This window comes from Chanos chanos, chromosome 10 (genome assembly GCF_902362185.1).
Source record: "Chanos chanos chromosome 10, fChaCha1.1, whole genome shotgun sequence".
Taxonomy (NCBI): Eukaryota; Metazoa; Chordata; class Actinopteri; order Gonorynchiformes; family Chanidae; genus Chanos; species Chanos chanos.
In genome coordinates this window covers 38,442,397-38,468,878 of record NC_044504.1, presented here as the reverse complement: position 1 = coordinate 38,468,878, position 26,482 = coordinate 38,442,397, and the positions used below count along the sequence as shown (strand labels likewise).

Genomic DNA, 26,482 nt, shown 5'->3' with positions numbered 1-26,482 from the left:
TTTTTCAGTTGCAGTAAAATACTTGAACAAATGTTGTAACTGCTTTGTGGCTCACATGGTTACAAAACAGAAGTGTTGAAACCAAAATAAAAAAGAAACTGTACCGAGACTGTCTGGTGTCTGTCCTCATGGGCACCACTGCCGTAGTCCCCAGAGGCCTGTGGGGGGAGAGAGAGAGTGAACAAGACACAAAGACAGAGAGAGAGAGAGAGAGAGAGAGAGAGAGACAAAGAGCGAGAGAGAGAGAGAGGTTCACAATGAGAAAGACTGTTATGACAGCATTATTTATTTTTATCTAAACTTTCTTTAACAAGCAATCCCAATAAGGTTAGAAAACCTCTTTTCCAAAGTAAACCTGGCCAGTTATCAAGATTAGCCAGAAGGGCAGTACAGGTCATAGATCTTGTCGACTGGTTTTACTCCATAAAAGCTGACTCGGAGCAGAGGATTCCTTTGAGGTGTAAATAAATCAAACCCGGCATGTGACGCGTCTCTGATTTATATAACAGTGCACCGGTCCACGGAAAATACTGGTTCACCGAAAGAGGCTTTGCAGTATCGTTAAACATCTCTCAAACATCTTAAGACAACACCCTGCTGGACTGTGAGCTATTTAATACAGTTGGGTGGTCACAAATTGTTCAATGGCACAAACATTTACATTCACAGTCGGTCTCTTCCTTTCATCCGGATCTCTATCATCGGCGTATAAAACGCTACATAACCAACACAGCCAGGACCTCGCCGAGAGACTCTGATGTGTTCTCTTGATAACAGACTTAATCCGTGCAGTTAAGACACATGAAGAACATTAAAGAGAGAGCTGTCAATGTAAAATCTGCACTGACAGCAGTAATGTGATGCAATGAGCATCACAGAAAGCTCATGTCTTAACCCTGGTCTCTGGTCAGCCACGCTCCAGTTTAAATGCAGCTTTGCTTTACCATACACTCAACCGCTTGTCATGGACTCTGTTGTGCCAACATCCTATATACATTTATCAAAGTTGTGAAAAATTGTCATCCTGTTTACTGGAGGAAGAAGCTTTTGATATTTTACAGGCATTCCTCCGCTCCATATCAGAAAGTGATGAAAGATTAATGGCCTGAGAATTCAGTGGGAGAAAACTCAGTGCAGAACTCACCACATCTGAATCATCCTCGTCCTCTTCACAATAACGCTCGGCTGCACGCGGGTCACCCACGACCTTCAGGTCTCCAATTACACCCTGAAACACACGCAGACGTACGCGCGCACACACACACACACACACACAGACACACGCACACACACACACGCATGCACAGACACACACACACACACAGACACACACACATACGCACGCACACACACAGAGAAATCTCAGCACAATGCACAGTGTAACGTCAGCTGAAACCTGGTGCAGTGCAGCTGGTCATTTAGGGCAAGTCTAAAATACTCTCACTATTATGTTCACACGCTCTGGCCTGTCATGCAACAAACACCCTACAATCAGATAATCATCCCCGTCTGATGTCCAACACATCAAAAGCATTTCTCCCATTCATGCCCAGTGGGATTTCCCCAATCAGGACATCGCCACAATGACTGACCCCACGGTGATAACATTTAAACCATCATCCGTCAAGTCTTACGGCCTCATCAAACCCTGTCTCAGAACACAGAGACAGTCGCTTTTTCTCTCCTGCGTTTCCCTCTGAACACCACAGCTTTGACAACAACTTGAGTTTATTCTCTGTTAAAACTGACAGGACCTCCCCTCTCCTCTGTCTCTCTGAATGCTTTGCATGGAGGTCAAAGGTTTGGCAGCAGAATGCAGTCAATGGAGCTGAATGAAGGCTTAATTGGGCCTTTGTGTTGCCCTGTGAGCCACAGAGCCAAGCCTATAGGGCCCAGGAATGGCACATCTCACAGCACTGAAGAGAACTGGGATGTGCTGATAAGCACATGTTCCTAATGGGAGAGAGAATAGTAAGCATATCCTGCCTAATGAAGCCTGTAATTATGATGACCATCTTCTGATGGGTCCATTACTGATGTCATCCCCAGTGCATTGAACACGGCACACAAGACAGCATAGACGGAGCTGTGATGAGTTTACACTGTCTGCCTCTGAATGTCTATTGTGGGAGCTGAGTGTCCGGTGGTGAAAGTGGGGCATTCCTGTCCCCCCTGCCACCTCACTATGGTTATACCGCAGAGGGTATGAAAGCATTACAGCCATGGCCAATAGGAACTTGTGAAAGATGGTGAGTCTTGTGTGTCAGCAGTCTGTCTACTAAAGGGATACTTATTCTCTCTCTCTCTCTTTTTTTTTTTACATTTACATTTATTCATTTTGCAGATGCCTTTACCCAAAGTGACTTCCAAGACAGGATAGGGGTGTTTTTTGTTTGTTTTTTTTTGGGGGGGGGGGGCGCTTGTTTGTTTGTTTTTTCCCTGTATATTGTGGAGCTGGAAATAAACAGACTGAAAAAAAAAACCCTGATTGATTAAATTAATCTATAATCAATCAGGGGTTCAATGGATCAATAATCCTATAATGTGTCATACACAGCTATAAGCAGAGCAGACCAAAACCCTATATAGATTATATTAAGGTAAAGTTCACCATCAGGAGTGCTACCACACAGATGATCCTATGTTTGAGTTATTCAGTCACATGGCAAAACTATTTGTACCTCATTAATAATATGTTTTAGCACTTAAGCTACTGGCCTTTTTTTAGTAGGGTCTGGGTTTGAAACTTCTGTAGTAAAGCAGATCTCGACCTGCACAAACGGGAAGTTTGTGAGTGTGTGGGTGTAGAGGCAGAGGGAGTAGAGGTGTGAGCGTGTGGGTGTAGAGGCAGAGGGAGTAGAGGTGTGAGCGTGTATGTGTAGAGGCAGAGGGAGTAGAGGTGTGAGTGTGTGGGTGTAGAGGCAGAGGGAGTAGGAGTGTGAGCGTGTGGGTGTAGAGGCAGAGGGAGTAGAGGTGTGAGCGTGTATGTGTAGAGGCAGAGGGAGTAGGAGTGTGAGCGTGTGGGTGTAGAGGCAGAGGGAGTAGAGGTGTGAGCATGTATGTGTAGAGGCAGAGGGAGTAGAGGTGTGAGTGTGTGGGTGTAGAGGCAGAGGGAGTAGAGGTGTGAGCGTGTATGTGTAGAGGCAGAGGGAGTAGAGGTGTGAGTGTGTGGGTGTAGAGGCAGAGGGAGTAGAGGTGTGAGTGTATGGGTGTAGAGGCAGAGGGAGTAGAGGTGTGAGCGTGTATGTGTAGAGGCAGAGGGAGTAGAGGTGTGAGTGTATGGGTGTAGAGGCAGAGGGAGTAGAGGTGTGAGCGTGTGGGTGTAGAGGCAGAGGGAGTAGAGGTGTGAGTGTGTGGGTGTAGAGGCAGAGGGAGTAGAGGTGTGAGTGTATGGGTATAGAGGCAGAGGGAGTAGAGGTGTGAGCGTGTGGGTGTAGAGGCAGAGGGAGTAGAGGTGTGAGCGTGTATGTGTAGAGGCAGAGGGAGTAGGAGTGTGAGCGTGTGGGTATAGAGGCAGAGGGAGTAGAGGTGTGAGTGTGTGGGTGTAGAGGCAGAGGGAGTAGAGGTGTGAGCGTGTGGGTATAGAGGCAGAGGGAGTAGAGGTGTGAGTGTGTGGGTGTATAGGCAGAGGGAGTAGAGGTATGAGCGTGTGGGTGTAGAGGCAGAGGGAGTAGAGGTGTGAGTGTGTGGGTGTAGAGGCAGAGGGAGTAGAGGTGTGAGTGTATGGGTGTAGAGGCAGAGGGAGTAGAGGTGTGAGCGTGTGGGTGTAGAGGCAGAGGGAGTAGGAGTGTGAGCGTGTGGGTGTAGAGGCAGAGGGAGTAGAGGTGTGAGCATGTATGTGTAGAGGCAGAGGGAGTAGAGGTGTGAGCGTGTGGGTGTAGAGGCAGAGGGAGTAGGAGTGTGAGTGCATGGGTGTAGAGGCAGAGGGAGTAGAGGTGTGAGCGTGTGGGTGTAGAGGCAGAGGGAGTAGAGGTGTGAGCGTGTGGGTGTAGAGGCAGAGGGAGTAGAGGTGTGAGCGTGTGGGTGTAGAGGCAGAGGGAGTAGAGGTGTGAGTGTGTGGGTGTAGAGGCAGAGGGAGTAGGAGTGTGAGTGCATGGGTGTAGAGGCAGAGGGAGTAGAGGTATGAGCGTGTATGTGTAGAGGCAGAGGGAGTAGAGGAGTGAGCGTGTGGGTGTAGAGGCAGAGGGAGTAGGAGTGTGAGCGTGTGGGTGTAGAGGCAGAGGGAGTAGAGGTGTGAGCGTGTATGTGTAGAGGCAGAGGGAGTAGAGGTATGAGCGTGTATGTGTAGAGGCAGAGGGAGTAGGAGTGTGAGTGTGTGGGTGTAGAGGCAGAGGGAGTAGAGGTATGAGCGTGTGGGTGTAGAGGCAGAGGGAGTAGAGGTGTGAGCGTGTGGGTGTAGAGGCAGACGGAGTAGAGGTGTGAGCGTGTGGGTGTAGAGGCAGAGGGAGTAGAGGTGTGAGCGTGTGGGTGTAGAGGCAGAGGGAGTAGAGGTGTGAGTGTGTGGGTATAGAGGCAGAGGGAGTAGAGGTGTGAGTGTATGGGTGTAGAGGCAGAGGGAGTAGAGGTGTGAGTGTATGGGTGTAGAGGCAGAGGGAGTAGGAGTGTGAGCGTGTGGGTGTAGAGGCAGAGGGAGTAGAGGTGTGAGTGTGTGGGTATAGAGGCAGAGGGAGTAGAGGTGTGAGTGTATGGGTGTAGAGGCAGAGGGAGTAGAGGTGTGAGTGTATGGGTGTAGAGGCAGAGGGAGTAGGAGTGTGAGCGTGTGGGTGTAGAGGCAGAGGGAGTAGGAGTGTGAGCGTGTGGGTGTAGAGGCAGAGGGAGTAGAGGTGTGAGTGTATGGGTGTAGAGGCAGAGGGAGTAGGAGTGTGAGCGTGTGGGTGTAGAGGCAGAGGGAGTAGAGGTGTGAGCGTGTGGGTGTAGAGGCAGAGGGAGTAGGAGTGTGAGCGTGTGGGTGTAGAGGCAGAGGGAGTAGAGGTGTGAGTGTATGGGTGTAGAGGCAGAGGGAGTAGGAGTGTGAGCGTGTGGGTGTAGAGGCAGAGGGAGTAGGAGTGTGAGCGTGTGGGTGTAGAGGCAGAGGGAGTAGGAGTGTGAGCGTGTGGGTGTAGAGGCAGAGGGAGTAGGAGTGTGAGCGTGTGGGTGTATAGGCAGAGGGAGTAGAGGTGTGAGCGTGTGGGTATAGAGGCAGAGGGAGTAGAGGTGTGAGTGTGTGGGTGTAGAGGCAGAGGGAGTAGAGGTGTGAGTGTGTGGGTGTAGAGGCAGAGGGAGTAGGAGTGTGAGTGCATGGGTGTAGAGGCAGAGGGAGTAGAGGTATGAGCGTGTATGTGTAGAGGCAGAGGGAGTAGAGGAGTGAGCGTGTGGGTGTAGAGGCAGAGGGAGTAGGAGTGTGAGCGTGTGGGTGTAGAGGCAGAGGGAGTAGAGGTGTGAGCGTGTATGTGTAGAGGCAGAGGGAGTAGAGGTATGAGCGTGTGGGTGTAGAGGCAGAGGGAGTAGAGGTGTGAGCGTGTGGGTGTAGAGGCAGACGGAGTAGAGGTGTGAGCGTGTGGGTGTAGAGGCAGAGGGAGTAGGAGTGTGAGCGTGTGGGTGTAGAGGCAGAGGGAGTAGAGGTGTGAGCGTGTATGTGTAGAGGCAGAGGGAGTAGAGGTATGAGCGTGTGGGTGTAGAGGCAGAGGGAGTAGAGGTGTGAGCGTGTGGGTGTAGAGGCAGACGGAGTAGAGGTGTGAGCGTGTGGGTGTAGAGGCAGAGGGAGTAGAGGTGTGAGTGTGTGGGTGTAGAGGCAGAGGGAGTAGGAGTGTGAGCGTGTGGGTGTAGAGGCAGAGGGAGTAGGAGTGTGAGTGTATGGGTGTAGAGGCAGAGGGAGTAGGAGTGTGAGCGTGTGGGTGTAGAGGCAGAGGGAGTAGGAGTGTGAGCGTGTGGGTGTAGAGGCAGAGGGAGTAGGAGTGTGAGCGTGTGGGTGTAGAGGCAGAGGGAGTAGAGGTGTGAGCATGTATGTGTAGAGGCAGAGGGAGTAGAGGTGTGAGCGTGTGGGTATAGAGGCAGAGGGAGTAGAGGTGTGAGTGTGTGGGTGTAGAGGCAGAGGGAGTAGAGGTGTGAGCGTGTGGGTGTAGAGGCAGAGGGAGTAGAGGTATGAGCGTGTGGGTGTAGAGGCAGAGGGAGTAGGAGTGTGAGCGTGTGGGTGTAGAGGCAGAGGGAGTAGAGGTGTGAGTGTGTGGGTGTAGAGGCAGAGGGAGTAGAGGTATGAGCGTGTGGGTGTAGAGGCAGAGGGAGTAGGAGTGTGAGCTTGTATGTGTAGAGGCAGAGGGAGTAGGAGTGTGAGGGAAAAACAGGGACCTGCTGGTGCTGCTGTCTGTGCATGTCAGAGCCCTGAGGTGTGTTGTGCCCGAAAAGAGCCATGTTAAAATCCCACAGACTGCTGACAGCTAATCAGGGTTAAGTTCCTCCGAATTAGTCTTGTCTAAACTCTCTCTCTCTCTCTCTCTCTCTCTCTCTCTCTCTCTCTCTCTCTCTCGTAGTCGCTGTGTCTCTTTTTCTAGGCTTGGCAGGCAATATAATTTTATATAGCTTTGAATCATCTCACAGTTACTGCACACTCCCTTCACAACAATCCCCCATCCCCCACCCCGACCCGCACAAACGTGTCTATTTTTAGAGCTCATCTGATTACCTCCGGGGAGGTGAAGGGGCAGTCGCCTGCTCCTTCCCACTGACCAGAGTGGAGGCACAGGGGTCGACTGCTGCATTTACAGGCAACAGCTAGCAGGAGCTAATTGCTCCCCTGCTGTTAACCAGAGCAATTAACTGGTCTCTTCCCATGAGGGGGGCATTGGAGGATTTCTAATGGGTTACAGTATGTATGTTTTGATTTAAAGCAGGCCAATTTGAACAATAAAATCATACTAGTTACCCAAGCGCAGTGGTTTCTGTTTCAAGTGTTTTTTGGGGTTTTTTCGGTTGTTTTTTTTTTTTAATTCGACATGCATATCCAATATCCATTCAATTTCAAGCACGGCTGTATCGCGGAGGAATCACGGTCTCATAGTGTGAGGAGAATGAGGGTTGTACACGTACCAGGAACTTATCCGGATCTGCTCCCCCAGCCTGGCCGACAAACACACCAGCTCCAGCTTCAAGCTCCATCTCATCTGGGGAGCGCTCGAAGCGGACCACCTGGGGGTCAGCGTCGCAGTTCAGGTAAAAATTGACCTGGTCGTCAGAAACGCCAATGGAGAAACGAGTCCAGGAGTCCAGCAGAGAGGGCACCTCGAAGCTGGCGGCCTCGTACGAGGTCTGCGAGTCGGGCTCTGTGTAGTAGAAGATGACCCTCTGTTTACCGCCCTGCACAGCGGACAGCTTCACGGCAACATACATGATCTGCTGGCCAGGATCCGTGATGGAGAAGATGGTCCCAGGCTTGGTGGAGGTGGGCTTTAGGTTGAAGATCAGGGAGAAGTCGCGGTAGAAAGGGCTGGGTAGGTGAGCCCGGGCTAGCTGGCCTGTGTTGGAGGACGGGGTGAACACATAGCCAGGACTGTTGTCTGGTCCATAGATCTTAGCGATGTCATCTGGAGGTGGATCTCCAATCAGCTGGAGTAATGATACTCCACTGTCTTCTGTGAATGGAGAGGAGAACATGTGAGTATACAGACACAAAGACTGAGCAGACAAAGAGAAAGACAGGGACTAGAATGGACAGCAGGAGAGGACAAAGTTAGAAAGCTCTTGATTAGTCTTTGGGATCACACAGGGGTAGAGTTCCACACTGTGAATTTGTGTGAGGGGTAAAAAAGTTGTTTTTTTGCCTGTGCTAACACTGAACAGACCCTCTCTGAAAATGGTGTAAGAAAAGAAAGCTAGCAAACAATGTGGAAAATGTCATGTTAAGCACTGCCGCGTAAAGAAAAACGTAAGGAAAATATAGTTTGCTATTTTCCATGTATTTTAAATACTAAATACAATAATACATATTTTGGACTCAGTAAAGAACCAGACATTAAACTGCAAACTTCTCCTTTAGATTAAAATGATCTTCAATTCATTTTTTGCAGGACTCTGAACATACATGATCTCAAAAAGTGTGCAATATAACTGAAGCCTGTTTGTGCCAGCTACTCTGACAACAGCAATTACAAAAAAAAAAAAAAAAAAAAAAAAAAAAAAAACAACTTCATGAGTACAGAACCTACCAAAACCTGCAGAAGAAAATATTTGTGGAAAATCCTGAAACAAATCCATTAAACAGACACTGTCAAGCTTCCAGAAAAAGTCACCAGTGGGGGTGAGCCTATAGAAAAATGTATTTCATCTAATACATTTAATGCCAACTAAAGAAAATGAGAATCCTTTGTTGAAAATAAACATCCACGAGCTAAAGGATTATAGCACTCATTTTTCTAAAAGTCCTGACATAGTTCCACTGTAGTACGTCCATACATGCATGCCATTTATGGTTATTTACTGGGGGGGAAAAAAGGGGGAAAAGTACCTTTGCTATATTTACAAACCAAGATAATTCAATAGACAATCACACACGTTTCCCATTCAGCCCTCACTACCCAAAATAAGCATCTTAGTGAGTGTGGAACATTAGGTTACTAATGTGTCCCTCATGTCCAGTCTTTGGAAGTGGTCTTTGATTGCAGTAGAGTAAATAAAATGTCCTGTTCTATGTGTGTGACTGTGACCTAACGAGCAAGTCGTCACATCTATTAGCTGAGTCTGTCTCCTCTGGGAAAACAAGAACAAACGTACCCCACAAACTGAAAAACCGCTGCTTAATGCATCAAGCACTGCGTTAAACCTCATTTAGATTCTCAAGCACTGTCCTCAAGGGATGTCTGTACAGTTGGAATCCCTCACACTCACGCCAGTATCACTCTGTAAAGCTGCATATCAGATGCGGGCAGCACACAGCCAGCTACTAGAGATAAGCTGGACATAAAAATGCCAGTTCCCGAGTGCAGAGATAACCAGTACGACTATGGCTACAAAAGATCTACAGCTGGGCTGTCGGAAAATCTACCCCCCTAATACACTCACTCTTGGTTGCTGTAAAATGCGACATTTTTATGGAATAAACAGAGAACAAAGAGCAACTGAATATCAACTTGCCCAACATGAAAAAAACAACAAACAAGTCTTATTTTAGTCACAGTATGAAGAAAGAAATAGTAAGAAGTGCATGAGTACCAGAAAATTTCAATCTCTTGAAGTTTTAGCGTGAGTAAATGGTGCTTTGTTCTGTGTAATGAGCAAACTTTGAAAGACGTACTGAAAATGTTTTCAGGTGCAATATGACCAAATGATCAGAGTTCAAAGTGTCCCTGTGTTCTGTGTGCACTGCAGATGGACATTTGGTTTTAACTTAAAACATATGAGATCAACAACTGAAGTCATCCTGGTAAACTCAAGTTTTTTTGCAACACCTCCTAAAAATGAAAATAAACTTAAGACTATCTACATACAAACAGATGACCCGTGTGATCTGAGACATTTGCCTTTCAAGACAGACTTTGTTTTAGAGAGGGAGATGACACTGAAACTATGATGGCCTCAGAACAAGCTTAGATCCTGACAAGTTGTTGGATGTCTCTCTACCTGTCCAGGTGCAGTTAGATGTCACATCTCTCTACCAGTCCAGATGCTGTTGTGTAGGAAGGCAGATCTGAACAATTAAGAGTACAGACTGAGAGGATGATACATGGCAGGCATCCTTCTGGACAAGACTTGAGAGGCGTCAAAAGTATGTAAGACTGTGGAAAAATCACCTCAGGGAATCCTGGGTCCCTGATAGTTACTTGACAACGGGTAATAAATTACTGGACACTGGGAAGCGGGGGGGGGGGGGGGGGGGGGGGGGGGGGGGGGGGGCGCAAGACTTAGAAAACCATAAGATTCTGTGGGTTTATACAGACATTTGACACAAACAACATTCATTTCATAGCTGTAAGATTTGAATCCGATGACTTTATCTGTAACTATCACTTCATTTTCCTCATAACAGGACACAGCAATCTAAAATGCAGTCCAAGTGAGTGAGTGAAAACCCTGTTACACTGATGAGCAGGAATGTAAGACAGCTCTCAAAAAATAGGACAAGACTATCCACACGTCTCACACTTTTCATGAGAGGGCCAAGTGTCCAAGGCCTGTTCCGCTTTAATATTATCTTGACAGCGTTGTGGTCATCTGATTTCTTCTTGTGCTCTGCCAAATCACTGCTTATGACACCATGGGCTGACCCCTGTTTACCCAGCAAATCTACACTACCCTTGCTGTAACACCCACTACAGCACCGAGATGTACTCACTTTCAAAGGGCAAACCCGGGTAAAATAAAGAAATAAACAAATGCTGCTACTCTGAGAGCAAATTAGATCTTCTCATCATGGAGCCGACAAGGGAAGAAGCTTTCATGTCAAATGTTCTATTAGCAAGCATGCACTGCTCCCTGGGACAAGCATTATATAGGCGGCAATGCAACCTCACTTTGTATTCTGTAAATACAGTTTCAAGCCACTGTTTGAATGAACATGTTAAAAGTTAGTGTAAGGACACCTTTGCCTCGCCTGAATCTGTGCTCTTGTGAGAAGGATTCCTTAAAGCTACTGAAACAGCAAGCTATAAGTTAAAAATTAGCAATGTAAACCAATAGATCAGAGAGAATAATTTTTTGTGTGAGGGAGTAATGCATTTCTGCAAAAAAAAAAAAAAAAAAAAAAAAGTAGTCTTGGGGGTTAAAAATTACAGCTTCACTTAGCGTCTGCTCATCCATGGGTCATATTCTCATCTTGTTAACCTCTTGCCGCTGAAGACAGCGAGTGGACTACTAAGGCAGAGATGAGACTCATTTCAAAACAGGCTCAGAGATTTTATGGCTCCGGTTTGTTCTGGCTGGCTTTTATTCCAGGGATGCAGAAACAAAAGCCAAGGTATCTTATTTCCCATCACTCTGCGAGGGCAGAAAACACATGAGTAAGTGTACATCTAGAGAACGTGGATAAAAACCGATAAAACCGTGTGCTTTGCATGTGTAATCTGAGTGCACACTGATTGTCTTCCAGTGAGACTCTTGGAACCTTCATGATACCTGTGATAGTCAGAGATATTTCAGGATAGATGGATGGCACTGCCTCCAGGCTCCCTTGTTTCAGGGCTCTCTGTGGGAAAATGGGAAACATCTGCAGGATCTAAATTACCATGGCGAACTTCAGCCCCCCACGGCCACGCTAAGTCACCTATAAAGTTGTTTCCTAAGGCCTCCTGACAAGTACCACACAGTCCTCCCTCACAAATCAGGACATGTTCACAGGAGGGCAAAGTTCACAGAGAAACACTTGGAATACTTGCAGACGTTACTGCTTTCATTTACATACCACCGAGCAAACAAAAACGGTCGAGATTAGTGGCCGTAAAGTTATGATTCTCAAACTCTATCTGGACTGACTTCAGAGCAGAAAATTACATTTGGGCAGTCCGACTGTGCTCTTGTTTTGTGTGGTCTGCCTGGGACATGTGGTGTTTAGACAGGATTTAATAATAATAATTTGGCACTGCTTTGTCTTCAGGTTCATGATTTGTAACAACATATAACTGAATCAAATTGTTTGCAACGCACTGTGGATTTGAGCTTAACCTCAACCAAAACAAACCTCTCAGTTTTCAACACCCTACTCCTCCAGTGTGGTCCATATGCACATGTAATTTGTAATTTGCTGCTCTTATGAAATCATATACATATACACGACCCCCCCCCCCAGTCTGCCTGCACTGCCCAATCTAGCTTCAGGATCAGATGAATGATTATGTGATGTGGAAATGTAATTTTGTGTTATGTAGAGAGGGGAAAGGCATGTCCACTCTAAAATTACCCAGCACTCATTGTGGGAACTTGCTGGATCACACCATTTATAGGATATCAAAGAACATATCAGTTTTGGCACCACCAACATTTTTTGTGAGGAGAGATTTGTCCTGGCCTGGAACCAGCCAAAGGATATGCACCATTTTCTTTGGCAAATACAGTTGCTCAGGATTGAGTAAATAATGCCTTGGAGAAAAATATGCCAACTTTAACCCTCACAAAGGACTCTTTCTTGAGATTCTCTGTGAACATTTTGCTTATTGCTTGCCCCCACTCCTTTAGAGGCTGGGCTATCTTAGCTATCATGGTGTGTAAGCGTGTCTTCTCATTTGACCCTCCGTAAAGACAATCTGGCACACTGTCTGCAACGAGTCAGAGGAGCCGTTGTTATAGAGAGAGCACACACAGGGCCTCTCGCCCAGCAACATGTCCGTACACCACAATCTGCACCATCTTCTCACGGCCTGCCATTTTGTCACATCCATTCACCTCAGTCTCCAGCACCGGGGCCCAGACAGAGCGCTCATGACCTCGCTACTGCCGCAGCAGCACCCACTCTCTGAACTACCACCCGAATTCCAGCCACAAAATAAAGGGAGGTGATGAAAGCGGCGACCATAAAAACCCGTCGCTACTGCTCAAAAAAAAAAGGGGGGGGGGGGGGAGGGTTGGGGGGTGTCGGTCTGTAGATATGAACAAAAGACTGTCTCCCATCCTCTCAGCCATAGGAAGTGTTGACCACGCAGTACCATACTCTGTAAAGGACGAAGAGTGTTTGCACGCATGTGTGTGTGTGTGTGTTTAAGAGAGCGGAGAGTATGAGGATGGAAATAGTTATGCTCTTCTAGACTAGCAGACTAATTAACAAAACAAATCAATCTAAGTTAGTGTACAGCTAAACCAATTATAGGTCTTCCATTCAAGCACGACCTCGAGGTCTCCCTAAAATCAACAATGTCCAACCATCAACTGGGTTAACATTTTACAGACATTAACTCATTCACTGGTCCTCACTGAAAGTACTACAGTCCTGGAATTTGTTTCCGCAGTGAAAAAATGCAAGTCTAGATATAAATAGATATTTCCTTAGCCTCCTAAGCAATGTCACAATTACACAGGCCTATTTGTTAATATGGAGATAATATGTTTTATTTTAAGAATACCAGCCAGAAAGTTGGTACATTATTCTATCCTCCTCGTTTTATAAAACCCTGTCTGTGTCAATCCGCTAAAAAGATGCTTTTCAACTGACTAATCACTGATCTTGTCACTGGAATAGGTGATTCCAAATGATTGCTCCCAGAGTAATTGCCTAAAACGGCCTTCAGAGCAGACCTGTTACATAAATCTGACCATCTGACCACGGAGAAAGCAAATCTTTCATGGAACTGACTAGAATCCGGTCAAGTGTTGGCTTTGTTATGTATCCACAACATGGTTCATCAAAGAGGCTAATGCAGCGATCTTTGTGTTCCACACAAGTTCCAGATTGTTCTGTGTCTATTCAGTATTCCCCTAGTTTTATTTCAAAGACTTGATATCTAGTCAGAGATCTCAACAAAACGAGCTGTCCAAAAAAATAATTGGATACAAACAATGATTGTTTATGTTTATGAATCACAGCATTTAGCTGCACTGTCTGAAAAAGTATCCACACACTTGTGACTTGTTTTAAATACATAAACTCTATGTTCTGAATTTTTTTTATGCTTATGAAATCTAATTTGCTCATGTCAGAGTTCTGTACTCTTTAAACCTCCTCCAGAATGTAATAGCAGTATGCTCTGTAGTCCTACTTGGCAGAGTAATGAAATAATACATTTAAACATGTGGATTACCGCTTCTGACTCAAAGTGCTCATGCCAAAAATGAGTTCTGAAAAAAAAAAAAAAAACTTTTGCTTTGGTGCAAAGAGTTCAGTCACAGGACACATGGTTATATTGGAAATCCAGCACTGCAGAGGGCTAGTCATCCTGATCGACCAACATGACCGAGCACAACTGTTAGCCAAAGACATAGCCATCTAAATGATCCCAGCAAGGGTCACAAAAGACACTCAGCAGAGCGAGAATGAATCACATGGAACACATTTGACATCAAAAACAAGCTTGAACTACATCAGCATCCCATTTATAACTTTTTAAATGAACAGACCTCACATTCACTTCAAAAAAAAAAAAAAGAAGTCAACATACTTGGGGCGAGATAATGAATTCCTTGCAATAGCAAGCTTACAACCAAACCATCTAAGCTCAGTTAATTCATTCAGTCAACCTCTCAAAGCCATAGGGAATGCTTTCCCATGCACTGCTTTAATTAGTAAACGAATCAGACATCAGTGAATTCAATGGAGCAAGAACGGCCAAAATGTCAGATAAACCTGAAGGCAGGTTTATATTTCAAATTTTCTCTTGATGCAGGCATTCCCAGATGAGTGTCTATGCATGACAGGTTAATCTAATGGTTTGTGGTATACCTTTCATCAACATAACATCATTTAACATAATGTCTTCATAATCCACAACATACAATATGCAATTATGCTTTATTTAAGGACCATGATCCTTAGAGGTTCCCTTTTTGAACTTGGACATCTGATTGGGTTACAGAGAATGTAAGCCATTGATACTCAGTTAAGTGTAGATCAAGAGACATTAGCTTCAACATGCAAGCAGGCAAAGCATGCTTTCTTATAGTACTTCCATGCAGACCTTCTTTGGCATGAGAGGAAAATGTGTTAAGGACAGGGGACACTTAAAGGCACCCCCCCCCCCCTCCCTCCCCCTGCCCACCCAGCCCCATGCAGCTGAGTTTACATGTGTCAGAGACCACAAAGCAATTGGCCAAACAAACAAAAATCTTGAACAGGTGTAGGACACAGACACACAAACAGGTGGTGCGGGTTCAAAATGCATCTCCTCCTCCTCCAAAAGAAGGGGGGGGGGGGGGAGATGGCATTCTAACCTGCGTTTACCTTTCTGATTACTAACTGACAAGCACTGATACCCATCGTCTGTCTCCTCGGGCAGAGAGTGACACTCCACCGGGAGGCGACCACCATCCAACAGGGACCAGCAGCTGTCTCGCAGGACCTCACAGAAGCTACGGCAGGGGAGCACCGGTGCCAGGCCAAACGGGCCGCACCTGGGCACCAGCAACAGGCAGAAAAACCACTCCAAGCTATGGTGGCAACGCGAGCGCAAAAGCCACGCCCACTTGCTCAGGAGCGCTCGGACCTCCTCCACGCTGCTCTGATTGAGAAAATTGGGCAGCGCAAAATTCTCCAGTCCCATTTTGGTGCAGAAGGGCAAATCAGAGGCAAGAGGCAAACAACGCGGAGGCTCCAGGACAGGTTCATAGCTATCTATACGATCGCTGTCGGTGGTTAGTACATCTCCCGAGACAGAGTATTCAGGTGAATACTGCGTCGTGTTATCACTATAAACATGCAAGCTAGAAGTATTGCTAGACACTTTACTAATTATTTTATTGATATCTGTGCTACTGAAATTTTTTTCAAGAGAAACATTGGCATTCTGATTTAAAAGGTAGTCAACCACAATACCAGCCTGACTGGTAAAATTCACAGCTTTTGTACTGTTTTCTTTGTGTTCTTCCATGGATCGCTGTGAGAGGTCCATTCTGGTCAAAGCTTTACCCAACATGTATTTTCCACCGTTCACACTTACATTTTCCTCAGTGAGACCAGATATGTTGGTTGGCATAACCTTTCCCTCCTGGCTCTCCTCGTCAGAGGAGCCAAGTGCAGATTTGGGCCAAGATCCAGCTCCAGATCCTGACCCAAACGTAGGTCCAGATCCCAGCTCAGACTCAGACCTAAAGCCTCCCCTTTCCTGACCTAACCCCCCCTGATCAGCTCCAGATCCCACACCCTCTACTGAGGATACACCAATATCAGATTCCTCTCCCTCAGAAAAGACCTCAGCCTGGCTAGAATGGGAAACACTGATACCTTCACTCCTCAGGTGTTGTCTTGTAGGTCCAGATGTAGGCTTTGCAGTGCTCGGTAACTCTGCATTCTCTTTTGAGTCAAACCAAAACCAGCCACGTGAGTATCCCACACAGCAGGTCAGCAGAAGAAAAAGGCCAAGCCAGAGGTCCAGCCTAGACATCCTGCTCACTTCCGGTCATTCAGCAGTTAAAACAGAATCCTGCCAGAGACTCCGGCATCCCCACCCCTACTGATCCACACTGTCTGTCCCTTGGTTCACGGCAGAGTCAACGCTTATGGCCAACTGAGAGGGCTGAAAAAGTTCAGAGGAGGAGGGTGCTATTCAGAGAGCTGGTAGGGGGGTCTCTTCTCATTGGCTGAGCTTTGGAACGTTTTCTCTCCAAGCCCCTCCTCCCCTTTTGTCCTAGAATTGAAAGAGTGTCTGTGCTGATAGATAATCTTACCATAAACGCCTGCGAGGTACTCTTTTGTAAGTACTATTGCCTTAGTGTCCTGAAGCAAATTCCTGTTTGATAGAACTTCGTTGCTTCTTCACTTTTACTGTAGTTTTATTAATGCAATGTCAGGAAATTCCACCATCTTTTTGCAGTGAGAGAGAAAAGATGTATGTGTAAAGACTGAAGGAAGCTTAATTTTCTGAAAAGTTGTTTTTTTTAAATTTTGAAAGGACTTCTCACATCTTACTCTCACATGCTACTAATTACCAGCAATTAAGAAAAATAGACACTTGGGCAACTTATCTTTGATAAGAAGTATTGAGTCTCACCGACTTTTTCTTTAACTGCTAATAAATTAGTCTTTCAACTTATATGTCCTCTTAGCTCAGTTCAGTGACTCTTCAGAAAGGGCCATTGTAAATGCCTCCATTCACAGTTGACAGGTAAGATAAATTCCACCACGCTCAGTCCAAGACACAACGGCAAGGCAGTCTCCATTCAGTACAAAACGGCAAATCAAGCTGTCATTTTTTAACGACTGAGGTATCCTAAATAAGGCAGAAGCTAAATATGTTGAGTACACAAACGTTACCAACCTATGGCATCATTCACACTGTAACTAATGAGGAATGTAGGTATCTTGAGAATCTCTGTGTTACTCTCTCACCCCCTTGGTCAACATAAATCTCTCTCTCTCTCTCTCTCTCTCTCACTCGCTCTACCTCACACTTACTCTTTTCCCTCTGAGCCAAGCCTTTGCTCTTCGCTCCATGCTGGGTGTAGTTAAACAGTAATCCAGAGCTCACTGTCCTGTTCAGACTGGTACAGACAGGCCTCTGGGGGCTGCTGACGGAGACCCCTCTGATTGTGCTGATGGGAGTTAAGCCTACAGATTATGATGAAGGGTCCACAGCTGGGTTTTGCTGGGGTTTTTTTTGTTTGTTTGGCATGTTTGTGTTCTTCTGGCTTATTGACAGACATGTATCTGTATCAGAGAGAAAGCAATTACCCCTCAGTGTCTCATTTCACACTTCCTCAGTGTGACAACCTACACAATGCAGGCTCATTGAGGGAAACACCACAACTGAAAAAAAAAGCAAATAATCAAATAAGCACACACACACACACACACACACACACACACACACACACATATATATTTGTGTGTGTGTGTGTGTGTGTGTGTATATATATTTGTGTGTGTGTGTGTGTGTGTGTGTTTGTATGTATATATGTATGTATGTACTGGGATCCTGTGCTTGCAGTCTGTGATGAAAAGTATAGTTTGTTTGCATCTTGACAAAACCACACCTTTAAGCAACATTACAGGCATCTTGTTTGGGGTCAGATGCAAGTTTAATTTATTACAGAGATGCTGCAATAGGCCTTAGACGTGTTGCATAGTCCATTCTTGTGTTGTCATCCATTTACATCCTTAGCCCCCTGTGTGACATGAAAAGACCCCATGTCCTCGTTTGGAAGATCTGCAGCCACATTCGACCTGCTTCTCCAGTTCAGTGAAGCATGAGAGACCTTGAGAGTTTGACAGGGTAGCTACGTTAGTTCCTCTGAAAACTCCATTAACAAGTTGCTTTTTTGGTTTTTTTTTTTGGTTTTTTTTCCGAACAGGATTTCTCCCAGTACCATTTCCTCACGACCCTTATGGAGACGTAAAGTCGTCCAAGAGAGCACAATTGTTTGTACGACATATGTAGCAGAGATTAGGTGAAGCGGAAAACAGAATTTGAAATCCGATGACTCCATGTGCTGTTCCAAAAAGGAAGTGAGTGGGAAACGTAAGAGATGCAAAACCCTGCAGAGGGAATGTCTAAGCTCAGTACACCTCCAGGCAAAGGTCAGGGAGGTCACGTCCTCAACAGTACTCTCTCACTCAGGAAACACCACTGGAGTTACTCAGATTGTCTGTCTGTGGTGTGTAGGAGAATGACATTAACAAATGCTGATTGGTGTGTGCCAAAGCCAATAAAAACACTCGCTGTGCACTGTGACCACAAATCTAATGCTGTAATTACATTTTAGAGGGAAGTGGCAAGGCAACGTAGCAAATGGACTGTTAGCATGGGGTTAGGCCTCCAGAGTGAGGCCACTGCCATAGGATTATCTTATGATAGTATCATATGGTTTCACAACCTTAATGTTCAGTGGTCTCCCATCAAAACAAATCATGCTGACCAAACATCCGACGTTTACTTATACAAGTACTACTCAGTCTACGGCACTCAGAACCTGAACAGGTGAGGTTTTTTTTTTTTTTTGGCCTCTTTCTTGCTGCTGGGTTATGATATTGCTGTATGTGGTATGATCTCATAGAAGACTGCACATTCACCCATTCTCTCAGCTTTTGCTGCTCCTTTGTGGATGAAGGCCTTCGGAAATTTGTTAGTGATAAAATTCCTGAGGTAAAGGGTGTATTTCACAGACAGACGCATCCTGTCCAACACTTCACCTCCTGTGAGGAGTCCCCCAATTTCCCACAGAACTAGGAAAAGTCGTCTTATCTCACAACTACCAATGCACCATTAATAAGGAATCAGTGGCAAAGCTAAATACTGCAGAGGAGACAGTTTAGCATGGTATGTTTTCTTGAAAAACAGAGCCATGTTTTACATTAAAGCTGTCGAATCAATGATTAGGACACAGGCAACCATAATAAGGACCCCCCCCCCTCCAAAAAAAAAAGAAAAGAAAGAAAGAAAGAATGTAAAAAAGGAGTTGTCAGGCTGGGGATTTACAGGAGAAAAGCGCTGCCGGAGAGGAGGTGTAGGATGGATGCCACGGCTTTCCACACGCAGGCAAGTGCTCTGTCATGCTGTCTTCAGAATCAGGAAGCCAGTTTATTTGTGTCCTTCCCTGATAAAAGATGAAGTCCTTGTTGCTAAGTGTCACTGAGAGGTCCTGAGTGAAGCTGTCAGATTGTCTCTGTCTTCCCATGCATCAAGAACACACTACAGTTTACAGAATGCACACGACCGGCCAGACTCAGCCCGCACCAAAAATGTGCTACAGTTTCACTCATCTTTATGTACTGGAACACTGCTGAGTTGAGCATGTTTTTCTCATTTATGGCTCAAAATTAGGTGAAAGTTAGGTATGCAAAACACAGTCGCAGACAAGCTAAAGCAGCAATGCAGAGCTAAGAAAATGAGGGGGTGATTACGTTTTACAAGGAGCAAACCTTTTCTTTTCATAACGGAGAGGCTGTTTCAAAGCAGATGGAGATGTGCTCTGTGTTGTGTACGAGGCAGTGTGTGTTTACAGTTCCTCCGGTTCATTAGAGAATCATGAGGAAACGAAGACATAAAAGTTGAGATCCATATCCAACATTAACCCTTTGCTAGCACATGGTGCTCTTCGTTCTTTGGTGCATTTCCGAGTTGCATTAGATGAAACAGTTTCAAAATCAGACTTCTAAGAGAATCATATAGAAAATACCAACAGGGGAAATCTGCCCGTGAGTTTCGAGAGCAAAAATATGAGGGAGAAACCTATATAAAAAAAATTACAGACTCATGCAGTATTCTACTCAGCATTCTGTCTTTTAACATCAAACAGGATTTAAGGACTTCTTATAATTAGCCTTGGCGTATACAGATAATAACATCTCACTACGTCCTGTTTCCCATTTCCTTCTGTAGGTATAAAGCTTAGCAAAGCTCACAGTATACCTAAATCATAGACAGAAATGCACACATACCAAATAGAGCTGTTGTACAGCGCTCAAACTCAACCTGGTGCACAGTTGTGGAGAACCAGATGTGACACCGTTGAAGCTCTTTGTACTGTTCCTGTCGGTGGGACTTGACAAGGCAAAACGGACTAGATTAAGTACTTTACTTTATATTGCCCCATTACATTCCTAAAATATTCCTGGGGCTATCTACTAGACTCTCATGACACAGTTTATTAATCTAACACCACTTTAACCCTAAACAGTTTGCTCTCAGTGTGTAAACAATGTGTTATGGTTGATTGACGATGAATTTACCTTGTTAGGGTCTGAGATCCCAGACTGGCTCACTTACTTACTTGCACCCTGAGGTCATCGAGTTTCCTCTCTTCTCAAAAAAAAGACCAAGCTTCAGCACACACACACACACACACACACTAATATCATGTTTACATACCACAGAGGTAAAGAAACTCACCGAGTGAGAGCGAAAAAAAAAAAAAAAAAAAACCTGTTTTAGCTTGTGCAGGCACTCAGGAAAGACAACAACCTTGGGCCTTGCAATTAGCCGTAATCAGAGAGTGTGTAGTGTCCAGCACAGAAGGGTAATATTAGCTGATGATGATTATCATTATCTGGTTCCCATTTTGCCTCCTGGAGAAACGAGTGGAAACCACAGCGTGTCGATGACACTGGAGGTGTTGAGACAGCCATAGGGCATACTGTAAAGATCTGTGGTACCACCTCATTACTCAAAGAGTCGAGGCTTTGCTCTAATGCACGTAGCACATAATGAAAGTCACTTTGGCTGGATAACTCACCGGATGGCAGCAGCCAGGAAAGGAGGAAAGTGAAATTACGCAGACCGTTTTTAGATTTTGAGAGCTGTGAGAAAGTCTGTGAGACAGTGACCACGCTTTCCTTCACAGAGGGTTTTATTGTTCCATCTTGTCTTCCTCTTAGTCACTTACACCTTTAACCCTTTGCCTTGCCCTCCAGCATCCCAAGGGTGTTTGACCTCAGTGACCCTCCCATCTACGTTCCCTGCTGTGATCAGACTGCACTGGACCTTCTAAAGCCCCAGTTTCACAGGCATACTGACATCTGATATCTCATCAGGCCACAGTTTACCGGCCAGCAAAGAAACTTTATCGCATTGGAGCCGGTCAAATAAAAAAGTGGAAATGGACAATGAGAGACATGAAGGCAGTCTTCAGGAAAAACTGAAGTATTTAAATATACAGTGAATTAAATATATAGTGAAAGACTGAAGTAATTCCTTGCATGGGGAGCTCTCTGGTGACCTCTGCTCTGTGTGAAGCTAAAGTTGAAGATCTTGTGTTATTGCAGCCAGACAGAGCCTCCTGTAGCCTCATAATAAGCCTGGGTTATACTGAACAAACAAGCACAGATGCTTCCCAAGTGACACCTCCCAACAGTGCCCTCAGGCCCTGGAGATGGCCAGCTCACCTCCGACTACACCGCATGTCACCCACAACCCACACTACAACACCAGCTCAGTCACAGTCAGCAGCAAATGAAATAAAAACACACAGATGCACATCACAAAGGGAATATCTCCAACCACAAAATAAACTTTCCAACTCCTAATATGTATGTGTGTATGTGTGCATGTGTGTGTGTGTGTGTGTGTGTGTGTGTGTGTGAAGTGCGGTGACCTATCTGTAAAGAAACACTAGTGGTCAACTGCTAAAGCTTGATAATAATGATATGAAATGTAGAACATCTCCTAAGGGGAAGTGCTGCTTTTGTTTGGTGTTGTCGTTCTGGTTCTGCAGTGGGTGGTAAGAACGGGCATGATGATTGGCTCCAGTGCGAGGGTGCGGACATGTAAAGGACAGATGCGTGAGTCTCGGCCAGGCCCTGCTCTGTCTGGGCAGGAGCTGGGCTGGAGCTACAATAAATTTTAAACAGGCTGATTCATATAATTCATCCTTTAAGTGGTTCTGACGGCTTCCCTACTCTCTGACTAATTGAGTTCCATGACCTCATCTTTAACAAAGGACAATTGTTCAGTTAATACCGTCTGACAGCAAGGTACATGCAGAAAATGTATAGGATGCAAAGTCAGTCTATACCATGCGCACAAGTATACCAATCAAACACAAACTTGGTTCCTTTGTCTAGTTCTTCATCGACAGACTGCATGAAGGAAATGTCTGTGACTAAACTGCATCTGCTGTCAAAAGCTACATAGATTATGGAGAGATGGTAAAATACTGGAGACCTCCTCTCCCCTTAACTCTGTCTCTAAGTCAGTGGTTCTTCATAAAGGACTTCACACAGTCTGTCACAGAGCGGAGCAAAACAAGTCATGGCTAAGGAGAACAAACTCCAGAACAAACAAACAAAGCCCAGGAGAGTGTACAGGCAAAAACGAAACCGTATGAGGTCTGGTGGGCTTTGGAGTAGCAGACGGAGGAGAGGAGACAGACAGAGCTAAGCAACAGCCTCCATAAATCACACCACACATGCTGATTAGCAACTGCGGGCATCACTCTCCCACTCAGCAATCGACTCAAATACCAGACGACGTGAAGTCAGCTCCTCAGTGAAACGGAGCATGTCTGGACACGTGCCAGTGAGGACGGTCTCCTCTCTCTCCTTTGGGCTGAGCTGGCTCCGAGACCCTCACCATGCCATCGGGGTGGGGTGGGGTAGAGCATCTCTTCACTGTCAGGTCCCCGTGGCCCCCGACGGGAACATGTCACGGCCCAGCACTGCTGATGGAGAGAGGGGCTTTTCTGACATGCATCTTTCAGACCTTATTCACCTCCTCTCTCCACTTAAGATACACATATCCTGTACAGACAGCCCCAGGGAGAGAGAGAGAGAGAGAGAGAGAGAGAGAGAGAGAGAGAGAGAGAGAGTGAGAGAGAGAGAGAGAGAGAGAGAGAGAGAGAGAGAGAGAGAGAGAGTGTGAGAGAGAGAGAGAGAGAGAGAGAGAGAGAGAGTGAGAGAGAGAGAGAGAGAGAGAGAGAGAGAGAGAGAGAGAGAAAGCCCAACGGCTCAGACATCAGCTCTGCTCCGACACGCTCCAGCATCAGCTCCCCTACAACCGCACATACCTCTTTAATAGCCCCACAATGGAGACTAGACACTCAAACCATGCTATATACCATAATGTCACTGACTCACCAGCACCCTCCATGGCTTTCACTCTATCATCCCCAAAAACAGCTAAAACCACCTTTCCCAAAGTTGAGGATTTTTTTGAACGGTAAATATGGCTGTAGTTTTTGCATATTGTGTAATGGAAAACTGGTTCCACTTTAAACAATCTCCAAATGACAGTTTCATTAAAAGTGTCTTTTACGTCAAAGCAGAGCAAGAAATAATCAACAGTTATGATTTTAAGAATAAAATGCAACCAGTAAGCTAATCTTCCAAGATATGTTGATTTAGAGATATATTACACAATGACATTGCATTAGATTGTTTGATTTGATAATGATCATTGCATAGTCAACCTTAAAAGTGGTTTAGATAAAACAAACAGAAAACATATTCAAACCCAATGCCAAACATTTAAATGAGTGCCAACATGACCACAATATCATAAAATTATAACAACAACTGTTTTGTATCAATGTGAAATCACAATTTCAAACACTGTCCCACATCTTTTCTACCAGATCCAGCTCTTCATACACTGTAAGTATTCCGTCTGACATAGAGCAGAATGATACCGATGGCTCCCTCTGCTGTCAAATGTGGAAATTACACAGGCGCATCTGCTTTCACAAGACAGAAGCCACAAGACTTCATTGCATAGACATATTTCAGATCTGAACTATTCTCTGTAATATGTTTTATTACCCTAAAATTGCTCTTGATACTAGACTTTCTGTGGAATTATCCTGGATGTTTAATTTTTAATTTTTTTTTTTTTTATTTTATCACATTTATTAAGAGTTGTGTTACACAACAGCTAATAAATCATACAGCTGGCTGCCTCCCATTCACACTTATTTTCAAGTTTAGTACAGAAACCACTGAGATGCCCCCCCCCCCCCCCCCAAAAAAAATGAGATTAATAAAATTATATATCTAATGGATTATTTGTTTTTAACTGAGAAAGGGGTGTTTGTTGAAAGTTTTGTGGATGTCAGACACCAGACAGCAAATACAGATTAGTGCAAAGCAGGCAAAAAAAAATTCTACAACATTATCTGACAATATGTGGAGAAGCCCTCGCTGATTTGCAGAAAACTGAAATACATGTTAAAGATTAATGGCAACATATGAGGTGATCATTAGCCATAAAAGCTCATATCTGTCTGAATATGTTCAGTTAACAATGAGTCAGTGAGTCTCATTGGTTCACTGCTGTAAATCATACATCCACCAAGGCCAATGTAGCTATATTACTGTGCATGTTCTGCTAGACAGATGTTAATCACAGGCTGATCACCTATTCAATATGTTCATCTGCTGCACATTCAGTCTGAATCACACACGTCATCGGAAGAATACACAAACTCTCTGACAGTATAAACAAAGTATCCCCTCACAACAAAGACGCACCTGTCCAAACATACAACACATGCTCGTTCACACACACATGCGCGCGCGTGCGCACACACACACACACACACACACACACACACACACACGTACACACATACACACACACTCACACTCAAATGAAGATTTTTTTTTAATAAGTCCTGTCAGCAGGCAGTGTTGTATTGAAAAGTGCATCTGTCAGGGTGAGAATGTGATCGTGCAGGTGCAGAACAGACGCAGGACAAAGCAGAAAACAGTTCAACTCAGAAAAACTCTTCCACTCTTTACTCAGCGGGCCAGAGACACTGCAGCTCCAGTGCAGAATCCTATATAGAGAGAAATGTTAAAAACTAAACAGGCATAGCCTCATTCAATCTTTCTTTTTGGCAATGTTACTTTTGGGTTGAAAATTCAAGATTCAAGTCAGTGGCATATGTTTACGATTAGAAATGAAGCAAATAAACAAATTTAAATTCCAATGTAGCAATTACCACAGCAAAACACAAAAACACATCTCCATGACAGAGACAAACATGTCCTTGGCAGAGGTGTGAGGAGGAGCCCATGAGGAACCTTTTGCAAATAAAACTTGAAGAAAGTTGCAGTCATACACCAATAGGTGGCGACAGTGAGTCCAGATCGCAAAGGGGCCTCAATCTGGAGCAAAGGGCATCAGCGCTGACCTCTTTCTAAGGAGCGGCTCTGTCATTGGCAGAGCACAGTGACAAAACTGTGCGAAAACAAACATAATTTACCAAAATCTCAAACAGACACAAATATTCTCAGCACACTTGAAACAGACATGGTGACATGCTGTAGTCACGGTAACTGTCCAGTCCTAAAAAAAGAGTTCATCAGCTGCATATTTATTTAAAAAACGCTATCTATTATGTGTTAACTACCTCAGTAAATTTGGCGCTTTGTGTAAAGGTTAAGGGACAAAATGACATTGGATCATCCGACAGGAATTAGCTATCCCTCTTTTCTGACAATGACTGGCCTCATTCTTTTAGAGAGAGGGCTAATCATTTACCAAACTACGACCTCTGATTCCCACCACCTGCAATCCAGACCTGGGTTTGTCAAGGACAGGGCGTGGCCCACCGAGCCCTGCACCCGGAGGCCCCTGTAGGTTCACACTCGCTAGACGGTCACTACAGGTCAAGGGTGAAGTGCAGGGAAACCGTGGCATCTGCCTGACCCGTGAGGAAATATCTGTGTTTTCATGGGCGCCTTGTGTTGGCCCAGCAGTATCATCAACAAACACATTCACGGATAAATATTTAAAGGCTATTTGGGCACACTCATCTCTCTCCCCTAACATACAGGGAAGCTTTCAGGCTTTTTAAGTGTGAATTTAATATCCGTATATGTCGATATGAGACCCATGGGATAATATGGATCATCCTTCCAGTCTTTTTAAAACTTCCATTTCTAATTTTCATTTCATTATCATTGTAGTCCATGAGGAAATGCAGCTCTGTCTCCTGTGTTGTCTGGTTGCAGCGAGCACACATCCTATCCTGTCTGGACTGCCAGGTCTGTGCATATCTACTACTCTCACTGGCCAGGTCTGCGTGTATCCACCGTTCTCATTGGTCAGGTCTACGTGTATCCACCACTCTCATTGGCCAGGTCTGCGTGTATCCACCGTTCTTATTGGCCAGATCTGCATATATCCACTCCTCTCACTGGCCAGGTCGGTGTATGTCCACCACTCTCACTGGCCAGGTCTGTGTGTAGTTTGTCACAGTGCACTGCCGTTTCAGGGTCAGGCATACTTCTAATTTGTGTTAGGGTAGTTTGTCATTGCTAACTAATATGACATATATATGTCTGTTTCTTTGGTTACAGTTTGGTTCAGTCTAATTTTTCTGGTTAAGTATGTGACAGTCCCGAGGCTGCTGGTTTCTAATGTCAGTAATACCAGTTATATCAGTGGGCGTTAGCTGTCAGAACCTCAGTATCAACCCCTCTGTGTGGATTCCTCTCTATGTTCAG

General features: G+C 45.2%; 1 protein-coding gene across 2 annotated transcripts in view; it reads right to left on the bottom strand.

Moving 5' to 3' along the window:
• The window catches only part of col18a1a (collagen type XVIII alpha 1 chain a), a 31,936-nt gene extending 15,861 nt beyond the window's left edge, over positions 1-16,075 (bottom strand). The window contains exons 1-4 of one of the 2 annotated variants that reach the window (XM_030787236.1): positions 15,827-16,075; positions 7,063-7,604; positions 1,145-1,228; positions 105-158 (exon numbers count right to left, since the gene is read on the bottom strand). In XM_030787236.1, the coding sequence (XP_030643096.1) occupies positions 105-158; positions 1,145-1,228; positions 7,063-7,604; positions 15,827-15,986 (840 nt within the window). In that variant the 5' untranslated portion in view covers positions 15,987-16,075. The remainder of the gene's footprint in view (positions 1-104; positions 159-1,144; positions 1,229-7,062; positions 7,605-15,826) is intronic. The other variant, XM_030787237.1, reaches the window with a different exon arrangement.
• Between the last annotated feature and the right edge of the window lie 10,407 nt (positions 16,076-26,482).